At 38.4% G+C, this 22,428-nt stretch overlaps 1 protein-coding gene across 9 annotated transcripts in view; it reads right to left on the reverse strand.

Annotated features, from left to right (window-relative positions):
- BBS9 (Bardet-Biedl syndrome 9) overlaps nt 1–22,428 on the reverse strand; it is a 728,255-nt gene that overhangs the window by 269,871 nt on the left and 435,956 nt on the right. For 4 of the 9 annotated variants that reach the window (XR_007132618.1, XR_007132616.1, XR_007132617.1 and 1 more), the window contains 4 exons: nt 14,651–14,761; nt 14,282–14,445; nt 13,301–13,495; nt 4,813–4,880 (listed from right to left, as the gene is read on the reverse strand). Coding sequence is in view for 4 of the 9 variants with exons in the window: in XM_047763266.1 (XP_047619222.1) it covers nt 14,414–14,445; nt 14,651–14,761 (143 nt within the window). In the remaining 5 variants the exon portion in view is untranslated. Of the gene's footprint in view, nt 1–4,812; nt 4,881–13,300; nt 13,496–14,017; nt 14,446–14,650; nt 14,762–22,428 lie in introns of those variants that run through there. The other 5 variants (XM_047763266.1, XM_047763265.1, XM_047763263.1 and 2 more) reach the window with 2 other exon arrangements.

Raw genomic sequence — 22,428 nt, forward strand, 5'->3', positions numbered from 1 at the left:
TGTAAGAAATGGAATAGGAGTGGTTTCTCTTGGCAGTGATGTCAAATTAGGAGGTCCCAACCCTCATCCCTCATAGAAATAACATTTTAACAACTACTCATAAATGAAAATAGCTCTAAGAGAGCTCCAGAGTGTGATTAAGAAGCTGCAGAACCCAGTGGAGCACAACTGAGGACGGCTGCAGAGAAAACCGTAGGAAGCATTTTACCTGCATCACCTCATCTCCCAAAGAGGGGGTGGGAGAAAAAGAGAGCAGGAGCACCCCAGCAGCTTTTGCCACTAAAGACCCAACAGCCACAGCCACCACCATAGACACCCACGGCCTTTGCTATCCAGGACACCTGTAGTCTTTTCATGGCTTGATAGCTCATTTCTTTTTAGCACTGAATACTATTCCATTATCTAGATGTATCACAGTATATTTATCCATTAACCTACTGAAGGACATATTGCTGTGTATTGGCAATTATGAATAAAGTTGCTATAAATATTCATATGCAAGTTTTTACGTGGACATAGTTTTCAGCTCACTTGGGTAAATACTAAGGAGCATGATTGCTGAGTTATATGGTAGGAGTAAGTCTAAATTTGTAAAAACAAACTTCCAAATTGTCTTCCAAAGTGTCTGTTCTAGTCTGCATTCCCACTAGCAATGAATGATTGTTCCTATTGCTCCAACATCCTCACCAGCAGTTGGTGGTGTCAGTATTGTGGATTTTGGCCATTCTAAAAGGAGGGTTATGGTATCTCATTGTTTGAACTTGCAATTCCCTAATGACACATGCTGTTGAGCACATTTTTACATGCTTACTTGCCATTTATGTATTTTCTTTGGTCAAGTATCTGTATTGCCCATTTTATTTTATTTTTAATTTTTTTTAGGGCCACATTCGTGGCACATGGAAGTTCCAGGCTAGGGGTCAAATCATAGCTGCAGCTGCCAGTCTATGTCATAGCCATAGCAACGCTGGATCCAAGCCACGTCTGTGACCTACATCACAGCTCACAGCAAGGCCGGATCCTTAACCCACTAAGCGAGGCCAGGGATCGAACTCGCAACCTCATGGTTCCTAGTCGGATTCACTTCCGCTGCACCAGGCCGGGAACTCCCTTTCACTCTCTTTATAGTATCTTCCACACAGCAGAAGCTTTCAGTTTTAATAAAGTCCTGCTTATCCGTTATTTTTTCATGGCTCATATCTTTAGTTCTATGTTTAAAAAGCCATTGCCATACATAAGTTACCTAGATTTTCTCCTATATTATCTTTGAGGAATAGTTTTGTATTTCCCCTTTAGATCTATGGTCCTTTTCTTTTTGGCTGAGTCTACAGCCTGTGGAAACTTTCCAAGTCACGGATTGAACCCAAGCCACAGCAATGACAATGCCAGATCCATAACCACTAGGTCACCAGGAACGTCTGTGGTCCATTTTGAGTTTTTTTTTTTTTTTTAATTTTTAGGGGCACACTTGTGGCCTATGGACATTCCCGGAGGAGTCAAATTGAAGCTGAGCTGCCAGCCTTTGCTAGAGCCATAGCAACACCAGATCTGAGCCATATCAGCAACCTGTGCCACAGCTTGCAGCAATGCCAGATCCTTAATCCACTGAGCAAGGTCAGGGATCAAACCTGCATCCTCATGGATACTAGTCAGCCCCTTAACCCACTGAGCCACAATGGGAACTCCCCATTTTGAGTTAATTTTTGTGAGGTATAATGTCAGTGTCTAGATTCATTTTTTTTTTCATGTGTATGTCTAGTGGATCCAGCACCACACACTGTGCAACCAGAGACAAGGAAGAGATGATATGAGTCAATGCCACTGGAGGAGTCAATCATATACACACAAATGATAAGAGGGACTCAAACATCAAGGACAAAGGCAACCAAATCAGGGGAGGTGATGAAATTGAAGGCCAGCCTGAGAAAAAGTACATCACTGTTACTGGGTGGAAAAGGAGGACTTGATCCAGATGGTACTGGCTTTAGAAGTAGAGAATGTGAAGTGTGCGTGTGTGTGTGTGTGCGTGTGTGTGTGTGTGTGGAACATGTTTTGGGAAAACTTGAAAATAAATCCCAACTTCATCCCTTTCCACCCCATATGTGATTAAAATCTGGGGAATGTTTAATGTTTTCTTTCAGAATCACTTGTTAATTGCTTTTTTTTTTTCATTTCTGTGAGCTGCTGAGTATGAAAAATGAGGATTACACACCATCTTTTTCTCCAAGCAATAAGTAACTACTTAATCTTATCCCAAAGGACTTAATAGAATAAAAGCTTCAGTTTCCTTGCTTATGATTAGATACCTAAAGAGATTTCCTAATTTTCATCCTCAAATAAATAAGACAGCAGTTAGATGCCATATGATCTAGCAATCCCATTCCTGGGCATATATCTGGACAAAACTATAATTCAAAAAGACACAAACACCCCTATGTTCACAGCAGCACTATTTACAACAGCCAAGAAATGGAAACAACCTAAATGTTCATGGTCAGATGAATGGATAAAGAGGATGTGGTACATATGTGTGTGTGTGTGTGTGTGTATACATACATATATATATAAAATGAATAGTACTCATCCATAAAAATGAAATAATGTCATTTGCAGTAACATGGATGGACCTAGAGATTCTCATACTAAGTGAAGTAAATCAGAAAGAGAAAGACAAATACCACATGATATCCCGTATATGTGGAATCTAAAATATGACGCAGATGAACTTACCTACAAAACAAAAACAGACTCACAGACATAGAGAAAAGACTTGTGGTTGCCAGCGGGTGGTGGGGGGGACTGGGATGGATTAGGAGTTTGGGATTAACAGATGCAAACTATTATACACAGAATGGATAAAAAACAAAGTCCTACTGAATAGCACAGGGAACTATATTCCATATCTTGTAATAAACCATAATGGGAAAAATATATATACATATGTGTAACTGAATGGCTTTGCTGTACAGTAGAAACTAATGCAACATTGTAAATCAATGATACTTCAATAAAATAAATTTAAAAACACAAAAATCAATAAGACAACAATTCACTTACATGCAGGAAGATAACATTAAAGGATTCAGTCACTCTTGTAGACCAAACACTTCACTAAATGGCAAGTGCCTGGAGTCCAGGCTTAATTAGAGTCCTGTTCTAAACGGGAAGATAATGTTTCAAGTTTTTTGTTTACCTAAAAGGATTTGGTACCAACTGTTCCCCATATTCAGATGATCTTAATGTTCTTGCAATGTCTGGCACATAGAAATGAGAGTTCACAGGTGACACCATGAACTTCTCTCTCTGGAACTGGTGCCAGATGGAACAAGTACCAATTACTGCAGCCAGTTAAAAAGAATTTAAGTTAATAGCACTTTAAACCTCTTCATTCTCACAAATCTCATGATCCTGGAGCCAATGAAGGGGCTGTGGCCTTCTTAAATTTGAAAGCGAGTTGGGGATATATTTATGTGGCTTGCAGTCAACTAAGAATATCGCTAAGTTCTCACTAGCTGTTTTGCTGGAGGAATGGATTCCAGGAATTCCACTATTGCCCATTGCTTCTCCTCACCCAGTGTCATGAGAGGAAGGTCCGGAGCCAAATGCTGTAGCACTAGAGGAGGCATTTCCATGGTGTCTGGTACCAAAAGTATATGTGTGGTCGAGATAAAACTCAGTTTAAAATGTACAAAATCTGATGTTCTGAATACCAAACATTTAAAAGTGTAAGAGGAAGATTCCAGTTTCACAGATACCAAGTCAAAGTGGAAGGAAGCTCTTGCCCATCAGGAATATTTCCTAATTCAGAGTACTCAATTACAAACCCATCATCCAATAACATTCTTAGTCATATAACTCCTATATAAAATCAGAAAAACCTATTCTTCTATCAACAAGAAAACCATAACCAAAACACTTGAAAGTCATACCAAAATTAGTTCATTAAAATTTGATACATTTCAAATTTAAGTAATAAATAGACTCCTGTAGGGTTTAATAATCCAGCTAATGAAGAAGAGGGAAATATATGAAGACACTGGAAAAATATTTAAATATCCTCCTGCTTTCATATTATATGGTGATGAAGATAACTTAAATGAGGACACTGACGACAAATTGGCTAATGAGAGTTGTCAATTCCACGGCTATTTAAAATTTGTTGCACAGCAATAAAATTTGAAGTGCTCTGAAGTTTTACACTGCAGGTATGAAAAATGATAAAAGTTTCTCCAAGTATGACAACAATCCTAAAAACTTACACATTACTAATAATAAGTTGTAAAGCAAAAACTCTTGCAAACTATTAATAACTTTTTCAAAGGGTTTGATCAATAATGCCAGAGGAAAGCTGAACTATTTTTCAATTCATTCTATAGAAAGTGAAATTATAAAGTCAGTGATAATGAAATCAACCGTAATGGAAAAAATAAAAATCATAAAAAAAATCATTGGTAACGGAAGAAGTAGATAGAGAATTGAGTTAGCAGCCAAAAATATGCGGAAGTATTAAAAAGCTGTATCAAGCAGTCACTAATATAAATATGTTATTTTTTATGGATTTTGTGATATTTATGGCAATTGTCAGCTTTTTACAAATGAGTAATATGTTAGCATTCTTTTTTGACTCTAAAAGAACATATACTTTTGTACCTAATGTTGTACTAATTTTTTAAATTCTTTGTCTTTAGAAGTGCTCCAAAATTATATAAGCTTCAAATGCTCACAACACCTGAATTCTGTGTTCCAATCAATGGCACCTAAGCACTCATGGAAAAAAAATGTCATGAGCTATAAAATTTTGAAGAATCATACCTCTCTCTTTAAAGCCAAATTTAAGTAAATATAGCTGGAGAGTCATATCGGCCTCTTCTTAGGACAATCTGCAAAAATAAATTAGGAATGATAAGATTGCAGCCAGTATTCTAAATCATTGATTTCTCCATTTTTCTACGACTTGTTGACTTCTTTTAGGAGGTTAGTTGATTTATTGATATAACAAATATTTACTAAACAGTAAAAAGAATCTGAGAACTATTATGTCCAAGGAGTTTGTAAACCTATTCTAGAAGGAAAGGAAAATCCGACTTGAGAAATGCAACAAGTGAGACAGCTCGCTTGAAAGGCATGGAGTTGAGGATTTCTCGAGGGAAACATGACAGCCAGCAAAGGTGATTAGGAAGGTGGGAGGTGCCAAAATTGGTTTCCTCACCCCCACCCCATTACAGAAATGATTCCAGGGGCTTACAAGGTCCTGTCAAAACAACACAGAATACATTTAAAAGTGGAGCAAAATAAAAAGACAAAAAGGAGGAGAATGTAATAGGGAGCCATAAAATGGGATCAAAAACTGATCCACAACGCCCTCCCCACTCGTTCCAAGAGGGCCTCAAACGTGGCTCTTGATGCCCAGGTGAGGAGACAATTTAGGGTGAATATAATTAAAATAAATTATGGTGAACCTAAGAATTAGGAGTTTCGTTAATTTCTTTTCCATATCAGCCACAACAGAGACCCTCTGCCCCAGAGATTAAGCACTAGGGGACAAGATCACTCTAAGAGGCATCTTACTCTAATTAGGCCTTGGCAGTTGTGCTGTACTGTAAGTTATACCTTTTGAAGTCCAAATCAACAAAACTCTTAACACATGTGATAGCTACATAGCCTTCATAATTTAGCTACAAAAATAGAAAAATAACACCAGCTAATTCAATGCTGCCTACACAGAAAGGCTAGAGAAAGGGCAGCATCTGATACAATCTAAATAGCCCTGTGTTGCTCTTTCAGAAACCTCTTAATATTGTTTTCATATTTAATTGACACATTTGCTTTTTTGTGTCAGAAGATGTTAGGGATATAAAGAGAAACCATAGTTTTCAATATAATTCTATATTCATACTACTGCCATAAATTATAATACTCATGTTATTTTGATGAAAATACATTATACTCTGGACCTTTCAGAATTACTAGAGCTCACTGTCCGAGAAGATAGTCTCTAAAACTCATGCTGTTAATATATCAAATGCTAAGCAGTAGGAGTATATTACTAATTATTGTAAAATCGATATATTCTAAGATGGGGTCTGTCTTATTACAGGAGCAATACACATTCTTTAAAAGACACTGAAAATACAGATTGGCAAAAGGAAGAGAATAAAATATCCTAATGTGTAGCCAAGGCTGAAAACCACCAGTTTGGGGGTCTTTCTCCCACCAACCCTCCCCTCATGGGCTCCACGACTATTGTGGACACACCATTAATCTCTGAACAGAAGGCCATGGACGACACCTATTGGCACAAAAGAAGACACTAGTGCTGTGGCAGATGAGCCCTGACCATCCTATGTTTATATAATGCTTTTTAAGGGGTTAAACACTCCTCACATAAATTTTGATTTGATTCTTTCACTTGTCTTTACCCAAATTTTAGGTAATAGGGAATCATGTACATTGTGACCCACACTATCAGCTAGTCAGAGGCAGAGATTTTAAAAAACACACAGGTGTCTTGGCTTAGCCACTTTTAGACTGGAAAATAAATTTTTTAATTAATGGAATTATAGGAAAGACATTCATAACACAATGTGATGTTCTTCAACTTGAGAGAATCCCTGCAGCTCCAGGGTTACCCTTCTGGGGAAATACCAAGCTAGTCAGAGGCTGGGGAACCAAAAAGCTTAGGGAACTGGGGGACTGAGGTACAGATTTAATCACTGACTCACCTCTCTTGTCTCTGTAAATGTAGATATAAGTGTCCAACCTGAGCCCAAGCTGTGTTCACACGCGATGGGGACATGTCTAGCTATGCCTGGAGGGCATGGTGTGAGGGTGGAGGGAGCAAGGCTATTTACAAGAATGCCAAGGAACCTTTTGAGGAATGTCAATCAATCGGATGATGTTAGGATTAAAGGAGAGGCCGTGGTGGGGAGGGGCAAGGATCTGAGGGGGAGGATTCTGAGAGCTGTGGGGCGTCCATCCCTTGGGTCTCTACAGGGTGAAGGAAGGAACTGGGTGATTTCTTTCCTTCCTCCTAGGAGGCATTTCACGTGAAACTCTGGGAGATATGAAAGCAGACGAGCACATAGCTCTATGGCTCCCAAGACTCAGTGCACCAGCACGGAGGATATGATTGAAGCTTGTTGTGAAGAACACAAGAGCCTGAGAGTGATCTTGGCCTGGCACAGAGAAGAAGCAAGAGAGGACACTAGACAGACCTCCCAGGCTGGACACCAAAGGCAGAACTACAAAGAAAGGGGTTAATAGATTTGGTTACATAACATTTAGAAAATCTCTATTAAAAAAAAACAACAACCCATAAACAAAATTAAAAGACAAGTGAAAAACTGAGAACAATGTTTATATCATACTCAACCAACCAAAGATTAACATCATTTCTATATAAAAGGCTATTATAAATCAATAAGGAGATAATTATCACCACAACTAAAAAGGAAAAAAAAAAAGGAATGGGGAATTCACCAAAGGAGAAATATAAATAGCAAATAAGTATATTTTTAATGTGTGCAACCACACTAGAAGTCAAAGAAATGTAGCTACCCTGACCAAAACACTCCAGTTTTAAAATGTACATCTCACCAGTAATCTATACATTCGCGTGTGTATTTGGGCTTTTGGAATCAGCCTGGATTAAAATCCCAGTTCTGCAACATACTAAATTTTGGATGTTAGATAAATTTTTTAGCCTCTAAATCCTTAGTATTCTCATTTGTAAGACAGAAATAACATTCCACGCATCACAGTAATGTCATGAGGAATGAATAAAATCATGCATATATACTTAGCACATAGTAAGAATTTAATAAATGTTTGGTATTTTATTAGTACCTATCCTGATATGCTGGGTAATAATGAAACTATTAGGCTAATCAGAAACCTGGATCACCTTCCTTCTTCCAGCTTTGTGAATTACTCCAGGATTATGTACACACGCAGACACACACACACACAAAAGAGAAAACAGACAATCATTAGTAAAGACGGAAATACTGGTGCCAAAATAATGGGAACAGTTAAGAATTATTCGAGTCCTGAGTTTTAAAAAAATCACTCTAAAAGATAACATAATTCTTGGCTCCATTATTTTTCTGGTAGTACAAACTCTTTATGTGTGTTTTTAAACCATGAGGCTAAAATCAGGGGTAAAAGATATGTATAAAACTTAAATTCAGGAGATTCTTTAACAATAGGTACTTTTAAGTCACTACTCAAATTTTTTATCATTTTAGCACTTATATTTTAAATTCGATAATGTTTAAAAGGTTAATAAAGGATGAATCTAGAGAATATAATGCTTAGTGAAATAAGTCGGAGAAAAATGAATACTATATGATATCACTTATATGCGGAATCTTAAAAAATAATACAAATCTATATGCAAAACAGAAATAGACACAGACATAAAAAACAAACTTACAATTACCAAAGGGGAGGAGTGAACAAATTAGGAATATGGGATTAATTACTACTACACATAAAATAAATAAGCAACAAGGATTTACTATATAGCACAGGGAATTATACCCAATATCTTATAATAACCTTTAGTAGAATTAATATGCAAAAAAACCAAATCACCATGCTATATACCTGAAACTAATAAAATATGACAAATTAAAACTACAGTTTAAAAAAAGTTTAGTAACTTCCTTCCTTTTGGCAGCTAAAAAAATGCAAATAATAATAAATTAGATATATTTTAAAATATTTATGTGTAGGTCATAGGCATATAGAGTTCTATATTACAATGATTCAAATAAAATAAAATAATTTGGTCAAGCAATTTAGCCAGCAGACTTAAGATACTGATAATGATTTCCAGAAAAACATTCTATAAACATAAAAGCTCTCAATATAACATTTAATTGTAGCAATAAAAGTCACCTTAAACTCCCAAATCAGAGAAAGGTAGCCTTCGCGTTTACACTGGTAGTTGCTCCCTGATGGAATAGGGCAATTGTGGAAAACAAAAATAAAAGGAAAACAATGGAGGAGAGATTTGAAAGAGAAAAGAAATCACTGTCCCCATGCATATTTAAAGTAAACTTTACAGAGAGAATGGGAGAGAGGATTAAGATGGCAGAATAGAAGGACTGGAGCTCAACTTCTCTCCTAAAAACAACAAAATTCACAACTAAAAGCTGAGCAATCCCCACCCGAATGGACAGGAAACCTTAAAAAAGATACCCTACACCAGAAGAAAAAGAGGAGGGCACATCAAGAGGTAGGAGGGGTGATTTCGTGATATAAACAACCCCATACCTCCCGGGTGAGAAGCTCTCTGGTTCACAGAGAGAGACTCACCTACCGGAGTGAGAGTTCTGAGCCCCACATAATACCCTCATGTGTGGGGATCCGGCACTGGGAGAAAGAGCCCCTGGAGCATATGGCATTGAAGGCCACTGGGGCTTGTGTGCAGCAGCTCCACAGGACTGGGGGAAACAGAGATCCCATTCTTAAAAGGCACACATGGACTTTCACGTGCACTGGATCCCAGGGCAGAGCAAGGTCTCCATAGGAATCTGGGTCAAATCTGACCGCAGTTCGGAGGACATCATGGGAAAACAGAGGTGAATGTGGCTTGTTGTGAGGGAGGGACATTGAAGGCAAAACACTTGGGAATATTCAGCAGCTGCCTTTCTCTGGAAGTGGCCATTTTGGGAAAATCTGGCCCCACCCATCAGCCAGCCTGAGAAGCCCCAGAGCAAACAACAATCCAGGTGGGATCACAGCCCCACCCCTCAGTAAACAGGCTACCTAAAGACCCCTCAGGCGCACAGCTGCCTCTAATTTCATCCAGAGACTAAGCCCCACCCAACAGAGGGATTAGAATCAGCTCCACCTACCAGGGGGCAGGCATCAGCCCCTCCCATCAGGAAGCCTACAGCAAGCTCCCATACAGACTTCAGCCACAAGGGGGGCAGACACCAGAAGTAAGAGAGGTTACAACCCTATTATCTGTAAAAAGGTCACCACACCAAAAACCTATAAAAATGAAAAGACAGAGAACTATAACTCAGATGAGGGAGAAAGGAAAAACCCCAGAAAATCAGCTAAGCAATGAGGAGATTCTTAGCCTCCAGGAAAAAAGACTTTAGATTGTTGATGCTGAAGATGATGCAAGACATTGGAAATAAACTGGAGGCAAAGATGGATAACTTACAGGAAACACTGACCAAAGAGATACAAGATATAAAACTTAGACAAGAAGAGATGCAAAATACAATAACTGAAATAAAAAATTCACTAGAAACAGCTAACAACAGAATACAGGAGGCAGAAGAACGGATAAGCGAGGTGGATGACAGATTAGTGGAAACTGTGGATGTGAAACAGAAAAGAGAAAAAAGATTGAAAACAAATGAAGAGAGTCTTAAAGAACTCTGGAACAACGTGAAACACAACAACATCTGCATCATAGGGGTGCCAGAAGGAGAAGAGAGAGAGAAGGAGACAGAAAAAATATTCCAAGAGATAATAGCCGAAAACTTCCCTAACATGGGAAAGGAACTACTCACTCAAATCCAGGAGGCACAACGAGTACCATATAAAATAAACCCAAGGAGGAACACACTGAGACACATAATAATCAAATTGACCAAAATTAAAGACAAAGAGAAAATCTTGAAAGCAGCTAGGGAAAAGAAACAAGTAACATACAAGGGAACCCCAATAAGGTTATAGGCAGATTTTTCAGCAGAAACTCTGCAGGCCAGAAGGGAGTGGCATGATATACTTACCGTGATGAAAGGAAAAAACCTCCAACCAAGAATACTCTACCCAGCAAGGCTCTCATTCAGATTTGAAGAAGAAATCAAAACCTTCACAGATAAGCAAAAGCTGAGAGAATTCAGCAATACTAAACCAGCCTTACAACAAATACTAAAGGAACTTCTCTAGGCAGAAAAGACAGCAACAGGAAACAAAAATTCCACAAATGACAAGGCTCACCAGTAAAGGTATATATACAGTAAAGATATGAAATCATCCATGCACGATTATACCACCAAAATCAGAAATCATGAGAAGAGGTGGGTACAAATGCAGGACACTGGAGATGAACTTGCAGTTACGAGAACAACAACTTAAAACAATCTCGTATACATAGAGACTCTTATATCAAAACTTCAGAATAACTGCAAACCAAAAATCTGCAATTGATACACAAGCAAGGACTCTCTGAAGAAGAAATATATCTCATAGTAAATAAGTGCATAATCCACCATGAAGGGGGTCATTTGACATCATTCTTGGAATGCTGAAGTCTTCTTAGAACTGATTCTGATTTCCTCTCCATCAAGGAATTTATGACAATTATAATTAAATAATGCAACTGTACAATATAAAAAAAAGTAAACTTTACAAATCAAATAATATGTTTCAGATTTATATCATAGGAAATGAAAGGAGAGAATCAAAAGTTAAAGAGACAGGGAGAGGAAAATAGATCAAGGCTGGTGAACATAGAAACGAGAGAAAAAGAAACTGAGTCAAAGAAAGGCAGGACACTACAAACAGGACATGAGTCCAAAAGAGACAGAAGGGAAGGAGAACAAAGATGATCTGATGGACACATGCACTCCATGGAAAAAAACATGGGAGCCAAATATCAAAAAAAGAGAGACATAACTCAGAAACACTTTTTTAAAGAAGTAATATACTTCTCTTCTAACCTTTCTTCAATGAAGTGGTTAAAGATGATCAGAAGTGGTGTGTTGCATCTTTAGGCATACACAGAGCCATGAAATAAACTGGAGGCAAAGATGGATAACTTAAAGGAAACACTGACCAAAGAGATACAAGATATAAAACTTAAACAAGAAGAGACGCAAAATACAATAACTGAAATAAAAAATTCACTGGAGGCAGCTAACAACAGAATACAGGAGGCAGAAGAACGGATAAGCGAGGTGGATGACAGATTAGTGGAAACTGTGGATGTGAAACAGAAAAGAGAAAAAAGATTGAAAACAAATGAAGAGAGTCTTAGAGAACTCTGGAACAACGTGAAACACAACATCTGCATCATAGGGGTGCCAGAAGGAGAAGAGAGAGAGAAGGAGACAGAAAAAATATTCCAAGAGATAATAGCCGAAAACTTCCCTAACATGGGAAAGGAACTACTCACTCAAATCCAGGAGGCACAACAAGTACCATATAAAATAAACCCAAGGAGGAACACACTGAGACACATAATAATCAAATTGACCAAAATTAAAGACAAAGAGAAAATCTTGAAAGCAGCTAGGGAAAAGAAACAAGTAACATACAAGGGAACCCCAATAAGGTTATAGGCAGATTTTTCAGCAGAAACTCTGCAGGCCAGAAGGGAGTGGCATGATATACTTACCGTGATGAAAGGAAAAAACCTCCAACCAAGAATACTCTACCCAGCAAGGCTCTCATTCAGATTTGAAGAAGAAATCAAAACCTTCACAGATAAGCAAAAGCTGAGAGAATTCAGCAATACTAAACCAGCCTTACAACAAATACTAAAGGAACTTCTCTAGGCAGAAAAGACAGCAACAGGAAACAAAAATTCCACAAATGACAAGGCTCACCAGTAAAGGTATATATACAGTAAAGATATGAAATCATCCATGCACGATTATACCACCAAAATCAGAAATCATGAGAAGAGGTGGGTACAAATGCAGGACACTGGAGATGAACTTGCAGTTACGAGAACAACAACTTAAAACAATCTCGTATACATAGAGACTCTTATATCAAAACTTCAGAATAACTGCAAACCAAAAATCTGCAATTGATACACAAGCAAGGACTCTCTGAAGAAGAAATATATCTCATAGTAAATAAGTGCATAATCCACCATGAAGGGGGTCATTTGACATCATTCTTGGAATGCTGAAGTCTTCTTAGAACTGATTCTGATTTCCTCTCCATCAAGGAATTTATGACAATTATAATTAAATAATGCAACTGTACAATATAAAAAAAAGTAAACTTTACAAATCAAATAATATGTTTCAGATTTATATCATAGGAAATGAAAGGAGAGAATCAAAAGTTAAAGAGACAGGGAGAGGAAAATAGATCAAGGCTGGTGAACATAGAAACGAGAGAAAAAGAAACTGAGTCAAAGAAAGGCAGGACACTACAAACAGGACATGAGTCCAAAAGAGACAGAAGGGAAGGAGAACAAAGATGATCTGATGGACACATGCACTCCATGGAAAAAAACATGGGAGCCAAATATCAAAAAAAGAGAGACATAACTCAGAAACACTTTTTTAAAGAAGTAATATACTTCTCTTCTAACCTTTCTTCAATGAAGTGGTTAAAGATGATCAGAAGTGGTGTGTTGCATCTTTAGGCATACACAGAGCCATGACATCTTTGACTGGTCCCCACACGCTGGGTGACATTAACCTAATGGTTGATTCTGGCCCAAAGGCTAGAAGTTGTCCACTGCCATACTTGACAATGAAAACTATTACATCTTCTGCTGCATTTCCTAAAAAAAGAAGCTAGAAATAATAAATAATACAGCCTCTGAATTTTTTTTTGACATTTCATATAGAAAAACCATGAGCCAACTTCTCCTTTGTACTGATTAAGGCATTCCAAAACTGGCACAGACATATTTTTGTTTAAATAAATCAGTCTTACAAATGTAATTTTAACCTGAAATTAGCAAAATCTCTTTTATTTCTCTCATATAAAAATCTTACATTTTAATTATAATAAAGCTTGGACCATTTTATAACCTGAATTTTTAAAAGGTATCAGCCATTGGGGTAATAAAAAGAGGATGTTAATGTACTAGCTTCCTTGTAAATATTTTAACATTTTCACACAATGCTAGAAAACTCATCTTTTCCCACTTTAAGCCTAACAGTTTCTTTTATTTATAAAACAACCACATTCAAGTCTTACCAAGGAGTAGCAAAGTTTTTAATTCTCTTCAACTTCTTCCCTTTGAATAAATAGAGAAATCAACTATACAACCTTCTGATTATAAATCAAATCCAAGATATTGTTTGACAATGAGATGCTTTATTAAACTTGATACATTTACTATATAAGAACTCTGTGAAAAAATTGGGGTATCAAACAGGATTTAGGTCTTTGTATTATAAAGGCTGTCCCCAGAAGATGTTATCTCACTATATCCTGTGGCTGAAAGCATACAGATGACCAAAGAGCAGCAACATCCTTTCCTGGTAAGACAAGTTCAACTGACTTGCCTATAGTATTGCAAATCCTCCTAAAAATAAAAAGTCCCGATTCCCATTTCTACCTAGTGTCATCTTGTGGCAGGTGAGCTGGGTGAAGCACCTGGGCCAGCCTTTCATCTGTGCTTGGCATGAGGTCCATACAGGTTCAGCCTCAGGAAGGCCATCTTCCCCTCAACCAGACAACTCTACTTTGACTATTCTGAGACTCCTTGGAGGGGTGAAACTTCTGGAAAAATGAAAAAGATTGAGAGAAAAGGTCTGAATATTGAAAGGAATGCACAAATGCTCAAATTCGGCTGCACGAGTGCTTATGGGAAGTATAAGAAGTTAGAAAACAAGCAATGTCATGAAATGCTTTCTGGTGTGACAAAAACCGACCAGAGTGTCGCTGTTCCTGATATATCCTTTGTGAAGGCCACTCATTCTCTTACCAGGCATGGGTGTCTCCATGATGAGGTGTTTGTGGTTCGTAAACAGTTCAGTGGAGTCTTGTTCTATTGATCTTTCCTCTAGGTCCGATTCTGGGATCGTAGCACAGCCACCTAGTTGAAAAATATGAACAATATTTTAAACAATGTGTAGAAAAACCTGCCTCTCCCTACAGCAACCACAGCTTAAGACTGTACCAGTCATAAAGATAATAAATGATGTGACAACAATCTTCAGGACCAGACCAAAAAGAAAAATCTTAAATATATCTCTTTTGGTGAAAATACTAGAAATGAGGTATTGCCCTCAAAGACATACTGATGATCACTTAATAAAAGGAACGATGCTGTTGTCTTCAAATTTATTCTTTTTAAAGTCAGAAAGGACCAAATCTACAGCATATGTGATATCCACACTATAACAGTACTATAATGGTACCTCAGTGGGAATTTCCTTTAATACCAGAGCATCAGAAACTCTTTCTATATATAAAGCACATCTACTGTGAGGGAAAGAAGTCTTCTTTGAACATCAAGGAAGGCTGCTAATGTTCTGAGATGGTGACTGTGGTGGTATTTCTAGAACTTTAGTGGTGTTTCTCTGGAATTTGATTCTACCCCTGAATCCCAACACCTCACAGCACAGAAACAAACACAATTCAACAACAATGCCATGAACTGCATTATGGAAGTTTTCAATTCCAAGTCAATGCCAAGGTGACTTGAGGATGAGCTGGCACCACTGCATTTTTGAAATACTGGATGTAAGTCGTTTGATTTTATCCACCAAAATCTTGTATGGAAAACTCATGTTAGAATTTCCTGACTACATCTGCAACTTGATTTGACTAACTTGCCATCATTTTCCGGAAATGTACTAACATGCTGTATACTGTACATATTTTTTTCCGAAGCCATTCTTCTTATAAATGAAGTGTGATTTTTATTTCTTTTTCTGAGGCTTCTCACACACTGAGTCCAAAGGCCTTCCATATTTGAGTTTGGCTTTATGCATGAGGGGACTTATGAAGCGAGGGTATCAGTAGCACTGATGGGCAAACTACATCACTCAAATGAGAGGGAAGTGGCAAGATCCCAGGTCTAAAGGAAAATACACCTTACCATCCATCCCTCTGCATCAACTCTGAAAAAGAAATCGATGTTGAGGGAAATGTGAGAGACAAGGATTTCCACACTCATAAAATAAGAATTAGAAGCAGCCTCAGAGGTTCCCCAAACAGGAAATGTTAGAATTATCCATCAATACAGTGGAACTTGCCCAGCTATATCTAAAAAGGGCTAAGGCCCCATCCAGAGGGAGAACCAGGCTTATTTTTAATGTTTTTCCAAAGCCTGTAGATCATGGTGACCATAACTATCGTTATTATGTACTTTCTAAGTGCTGAAAATTCTGCCCATATTAACTCAGTTCCTACAAACCACACATTGAAAGAGATAATATTATTATTCTCATTTTACGGATTGGAAAACGGGTCTCACAAGATCAGACCATCATTTCCTGGAAATGTGCCAAATTTCCTACAAATGGTGTACATTGTACTTTTTTTTTTTTTTCCCAAAGCTATTCCTCGTGTTAATTCTTTGCCAAGGTCACACAGATCCTAAGGAGGAAGACAGAACTCACACTCAAACCTGACAACTCCCAAAGCCTACCTTATCTAACCATTTACTACACAACTCCCAGTTGCTGCCATCAGCCAAAGCTATACCATGGCTGCAGGTCTCAAGTGTCAGCAGGTCTTACCTCACCCGATGACCTAACAGGTGTGGCTGCCAGGAGCCCTGCTTAGAGTATCATGAGACCAGGGGCAGGCTCAGAGATGCTGGGACTTTGGACTTCTCCTCCTGGACCCTCCTCCCAGAAAAAAGGAACAGGGTATATGGAGGTGGGGGTGGGGTACCTCTTTGAGATTAATGACAGGGAAAAACAGAAAAAAAAGAGAGTGCTCCCTGCTGAACAATCCCTGATCCCAAGAAAAAAGGCCAGAGAATGGCTTGCTTTCTCATTCTAGATTCATAAATAAGAATCTATGGGAGAAAGCAGGGTGAGGACAGGAAAGCTGTATTCATGCAGCTACTTTTGCAAACCAGGAAGCTTCAGGAATGAGAAGAAGTGTCCCCAGCCAACAGATGGGAGAAAATGCAGTGATCAGTTAGCACTAGTGCCAAGGTGGAGAGAGGCGTCTCCACTGATTAATCAGGGTCTACTTTTCATCCCTGCTGACTCAATATTGGAACAAGTCAGAAGCGTGAAGGCTTGAAAAGCATTAGTTCTTCGATGATATGGGCACAAAAGGAAAAGTCAGTCAGACCATCATATAGAAAATCTTACCTAAAATTCTGGACAAAAAGGAGATTACCCTATGCTTATAAAGTTAATTCACCTCTAGGATTTTTTTTAAGGGATTCCAAGCTATCCTCAACCTTTTTTTTCCTGCATCCCAAAGCAAGTTATAAAATAGTTGAACTTCCTCCTCACCAGGTGGAACATATTTTATCAACAAGGGAATTGCACTTCAGGAATTTCTACCCACTGTCAGAAAAACAAACAAAACAACAATTAAAAAAAAAAAAAAAAAAGCTCAGGCCCCCTCTGCAGTTTGCTACTGGAGCATGACCTATAAAAATTATAGACTTCAAAGGTCAAGATAGGAGAACAAGCAAAAACAAATGTGACCGTTACCTAGAATATCAGAGATTAAAATCAGAATGCAAAGTAAATTGATATGCTGGTAAACATGGAACCAGCTAGCTTTCAAGGAAAAAAAGCAACGTCCTAATATGGCGTGTTTGCCCATTTCCTTGCTGCAAATACTCCTACCATGGCCAGTTTTAAGCAACGAATGTGACATCACCGAGTGTGGAGGTTGGCAGAGATGTAGAGGAGCACACTGTTAGATCACACATTCACCACACAGGCTCTATAGACAAAAATAATCTCCGCAGCATAGACAAGAGTGAAACGTAGTAAAATAACCAGTGGAGCGTTTTGAGGTATATTATCTTTGTTCTTAATACAATTTACTTGGTTATAAGTTTACATAATTTAATTTTTTTTTTTTCATTTTATGGCTGTACCTTTGGCATATGGAAGTTCCTGGGCCAGGGGTCAAATTGGAGCTGCAACTGCAGCCTACACCAAAGCCATGGCCAAACCAGATCCAAGCTGCATCTGTGACCTGTGCTGCAGCTTCCAGCAATGCGAGATATTTAACCCACTGAGCGAGGGCCAGGGATCAAATCCACATCCTCATAGAGACTGTCGGGTCCTTAACACGCTGACCTGCAATGGGGACTCCCCATAATTTAGTTTTTATTAATGACTGAATTTATTAACTGGCTCACAGAATTCCTAAAAATTCAACAAGTGGTTCTCACCAGTCAAGCCAGTGTGAGCCAGCTCCAGCACTGAAAGTGGGCTTGTTTGTAAAGAGTTTAACACTATGTTTTGAAGCCTCAATTCAAACTGTGGCTCAGCATTTACAAGCCAAGTGACCTTCCTGAGCAAACTATTTCATTTTAAAGAGCCTCAGTTTCCTTACCTATAAATAGAGACTATACCAGCCCTGCTTTATAAGGGAGAAATGGATGAGTGTATGTAAATGCTTGACATACTGAAAAACACATTAAGCTGTGACTATTTATTCTCAGGTCAAAGTTAGGAACACTGACAGAAGAGTAGAGTGAACAGACCAAGACATAAGTCCGTAAAGGTGGGAGTCTGAAGGGGGAGGGTTCACACGACTGATACCACCCAGGAGGCCAAAAGACACAGGGCTGCAGCAAAAAAGAAAGTGCCCAGAAACCTTAAAAATGTGGCCACCTTTGAAGCTGACTACTCTATTGACTCATAGTACTTGATCTGCTGATTCTATCTGATATATATTTAATTCTACCCCAGATGAGTTCTGGTGGCCCAGCTTACTGGTCTATCTACCTTGTAACTCAAGTAGCCTAAAGGAGGGCTTGGCCAGATAGTACACATTTTTAAAACTCTGCAGGCCATTTGGTCTTTTGTGCAACTACTGAGTTTTGCCACTGTCTGGCAAAAGCAGCCCCAAACAAAATGTAAACGTGGATGAGTATTAGCTGTGTTTCAATAAAACTTGATTAAAACAGGCAGTAGGCTAGATCTGTCCCATTTTGTATAAGCTTTTTGCCAACCCCTGGCCTAATCCAAGGCTCACAGAGAGCTCCTCTTCATATAGCATCTGAATTCTAAAGGTTCCTAGAGGCATTTAACACTGCCAGGCTATTTAACAGTATTACTATAATAATAATAATAATAATAATAATAATAATAATAATGAGGAGGAGGGGGAGAAGTAACAGTAGCAGTTCTTTAAAAGAATATTGTTTCCCTAACTACTATAAATGGTCTTTTTGTTGAAAAAAAAAAAAAACCAAAAAACAAAAAAAAACAGACCTTAATTTTTAGAACAGTTTTAGATGTACAAAAAATTTTAGCAGAGAGTACAGAGAATTCCCATGTATCCTCCACACAGTTTCTCCTATTGCTAATGTCTTGCACTGGTGTGGTACATTTGTTATGATCAATGAACTGATATTTATCTATCATTATTAGTTAAAACCTATAGTCCATTCAAATTTCCTTAGTTTTTACCTAACTTCCTTTTTCTGTCTTGGGATCCTATCCAGAGTACCCCATGACATCAGTAGTCACATCTTTGGCTCTTCTTGGTGGTGACAGTTTCTCAGACCTTCTTTACCTTTGATGGCCTTGAAGTTTTAAGGAGTATTGGTCAGGCATATTGCAGAATGCCCTTCTACCGGAATTTCTTTAGTGTTTTTGTCATAATTAGATTGGGGAAAATTTTTAAAGATGATTTCTTTTCATAAATTCTTAGAGTTTCCCATATTTTAGGACTGTCTCCAGGTGTTCATCTTTTTCCCCCTCAAAAGTGAAAGCCAAGTGGGCAGTGAATCGGGGAAGTCACTGAAGGAGAAGGAGGCCAAGAGCAAGGTTCGACTTAGACTGGGAAGTTCTCAAGAGTGGGTCAGGCTGGGTCCCAGCTGTCGGACCCAGGCAGGTTACCAGTAGCCCCGTCTGTAAAAAGAGGGTCTTAATGAGGTCTATTGTGAGGATTGCATTACACCGTGTATACTGAACACAGTGCTCCACACGAAGGACACTCTACCATCCCCGTCTTCTTTGAATTTTCTTGGTGTAGATGCACTTTCTACACCATTTCTGTGTAATCAAAGAACTTTAGATTTTAGTGAAACCACCTTCATTTAGGAGACACCAAAACAGAGGCTAGAGTGTAGCAGATGCCCATATATGCCAGAGCTAGTTTCTGATTTTCCTGCTTCCTGAACTATTAGAGCTTACTCAAGAATACCTCTTTTTCCAGATTTGCTTGAATTGGCTGTCCTGACTAGTATTTCCTTTCAATGATAGGGAAAACCCAAAAGGTTGGCAAGTTTTCTTTGGGTATATTTTAGGACTTTGTAGATTTATATTTTCGCAACAGAGACCTTTGCAATCAACTGAGTGTACAGGTGCAAATGTTCCATTCCTTTAGGGAGGAGAAAAATCTTTTCTTCTTTTTTCTTCATATATATATATATATATATATATTTGTCTTTTGTCTTTTTTTTGTTGTTGTTGTTGTTGTTGCTATTTCTTGGGCCGCTCCCGCGGCATGTGGAGGTTCCCAGGCTAGGGGTTGAATCGCCACCGGCCTACGCCAGAGCCACAGCAACGCGGGATCCGAGCCGCGTCTGCAACCTACACCACAGCTCACGGCAACGCCGGATCGTTAACCCACTGAGCAAGGGCAGGGACCGAACCCGCAACCTCATGGTTCCTATTTGGATTCGTTAACCACTGCGCCACGACAGGAACTCCTCTTCATATATTTAAAAGGAATCAAACAAGGAGACACTGAGAATCACAAATGACCACAAATGCTCTGACTTGCCAGCCAAAGAATCTTCTGTTCACATGCCTGAACTGCCACTAAGAATTAAAAACAGTAGAAACCTCAAAAATATACACCAGTGACATTTTTCTTTTAATCGAGATTTACTTGATGGATAAAGTATTTTTTGAGGTTAACATTCAGATTCCATTTCAAAGGTTTATAATTCATGTGAGGTGTGGGGAATGGGTGATTTGAAAATAATATTTCACTCCCTTAAATATGAAGAGCTTCCCTAAGAGACTATGAGTAGTCAAAAATTCTCTGTAAACGTATTCACTTGAAAAAGTTTTATTTTTTATCCTTTCTCAATCTCTTTCTCCGTAAGTGCACACATGTCCACACATAGGCATATATACATGAATAAGAGTTTTCCTGATAATTCTTCTCTATCCTATTCATTTTTCTACTTTTAAATATGTTTTTTTTTCTAGCCCAAAGAGCATGTAAGCTATAGAAAACTACCATCCTACTATGTGCTTGTGTAGCAATTTTAACCGAGTATTTAGAAATTTTTTTGACAAAATGAAAGAATGGAAGGAAAAGGAGTGGGTAAAGAGAGGAGGAGACAGAGGCTGAAAAGGAAAAGTGGGAGAGGAAGGATGAATTATCAACATGTTCCATTTTTCTGTGTGTACACATTTATGTAAGATATTTGGGGTGACTTCCTGAAGATATAGATGATAAAATATTAAAGTATAAAAAAATACAATAGCTGGAGTTCCCGTCATGGCGCAGTGGTTAACCCACCTGACTAGGAACCATGAGGTTGAGGGTTTGATCCCTGGCCTCGCTCAGTGCATTAAGGATCCGGCGTTGCCGTGAGCTGTGGTGTAGGTCACAGACGGCTTGGATCCCAGGTTGCTGTGGTTCTGGCGTAGGCCGGCGGCTACAGCTCCGATTAGACCCCTAACATGGGAATCTCCATATGCCTTGGGTGTGGCCCTAGAAAAGACAAAAAAAAAAATGCAATAGCACTTAGAAAGATTTAATGTAGAATAGGAGGTATAGGTAGGAAGAATTGTGGATAAAATACAGATAACGATTTCCATGGGAATAAAAAGCAAAAAGCTCTGGAGGAAAAGTGAGGCTGCATTTCCCCTGATTAATACTCCACTGATCCCTCTTTTTCCACACTGGACTTCAGATCAAAGAGCCCAGTCCATCTCATACTTGGACTTAACATTTTCTTAAGAGCACCCCATAATTGGTAAAGCCATGCTTGTTGGAATTTTTGACAAATGATACATGTGTGCATGTGTGTACGCGCGTGCTGAAGGGCTCTTTAGAAAGCCAAGATTTCTGTGAAATTGGGTTTACAAAGGTGGTTACTAAGCAAATACTCCAGAAAAACACTTACATAGGAAATTGTTTAAAATACAATAGGCACAGACTTGGTTAAGCGTATCTTGAAAATAAAGCCCTCAAGAATGTAATCTATCAGTGAGTTCTTACCAGAGCATGGCAAATCAGGTTGACATCTTATGGTTGCACTGCTCCTCTGAAGGAGAAACTGGAGAGCATTAAGTTGATACCTTTCTCATCTCCACTTGCATTCTACTCTTTACTTTGCTGTAATGTGGAGGCATCTCACCCTTAACCTAGTACAATTTTACAGTTTCAAAACTCAGGAAAATTGGGGAGGGGAAAATGCCTTTTATATAGTCTTAGGTTTCCAGTTCCAACATATGATATCTCTTTTTCTTTGTTTCTTTTAAATCCATTCTATAACTTTCCTTTCTCCTGGTATTTTCAGATAACATGATAACTGCACAGACAGTAGGTCATTTACTACAACAGAAATAATAACGGTTA

The sequence above is a fragment of the Phacochoerus africanus genome, chromosome 16 (genome assembly GCF_016906955.1).
Source record: "Phacochoerus africanus isolate WHEZ1 chromosome 16, ROS_Pafr_v1, whole genome shotgun sequence".
NCBI classification, from domain to species: Eukaryota; Metazoa; Chordata; class Mammalia; order Artiodactyla; family Suidae; genus Phacochoerus; species Phacochoerus africanus.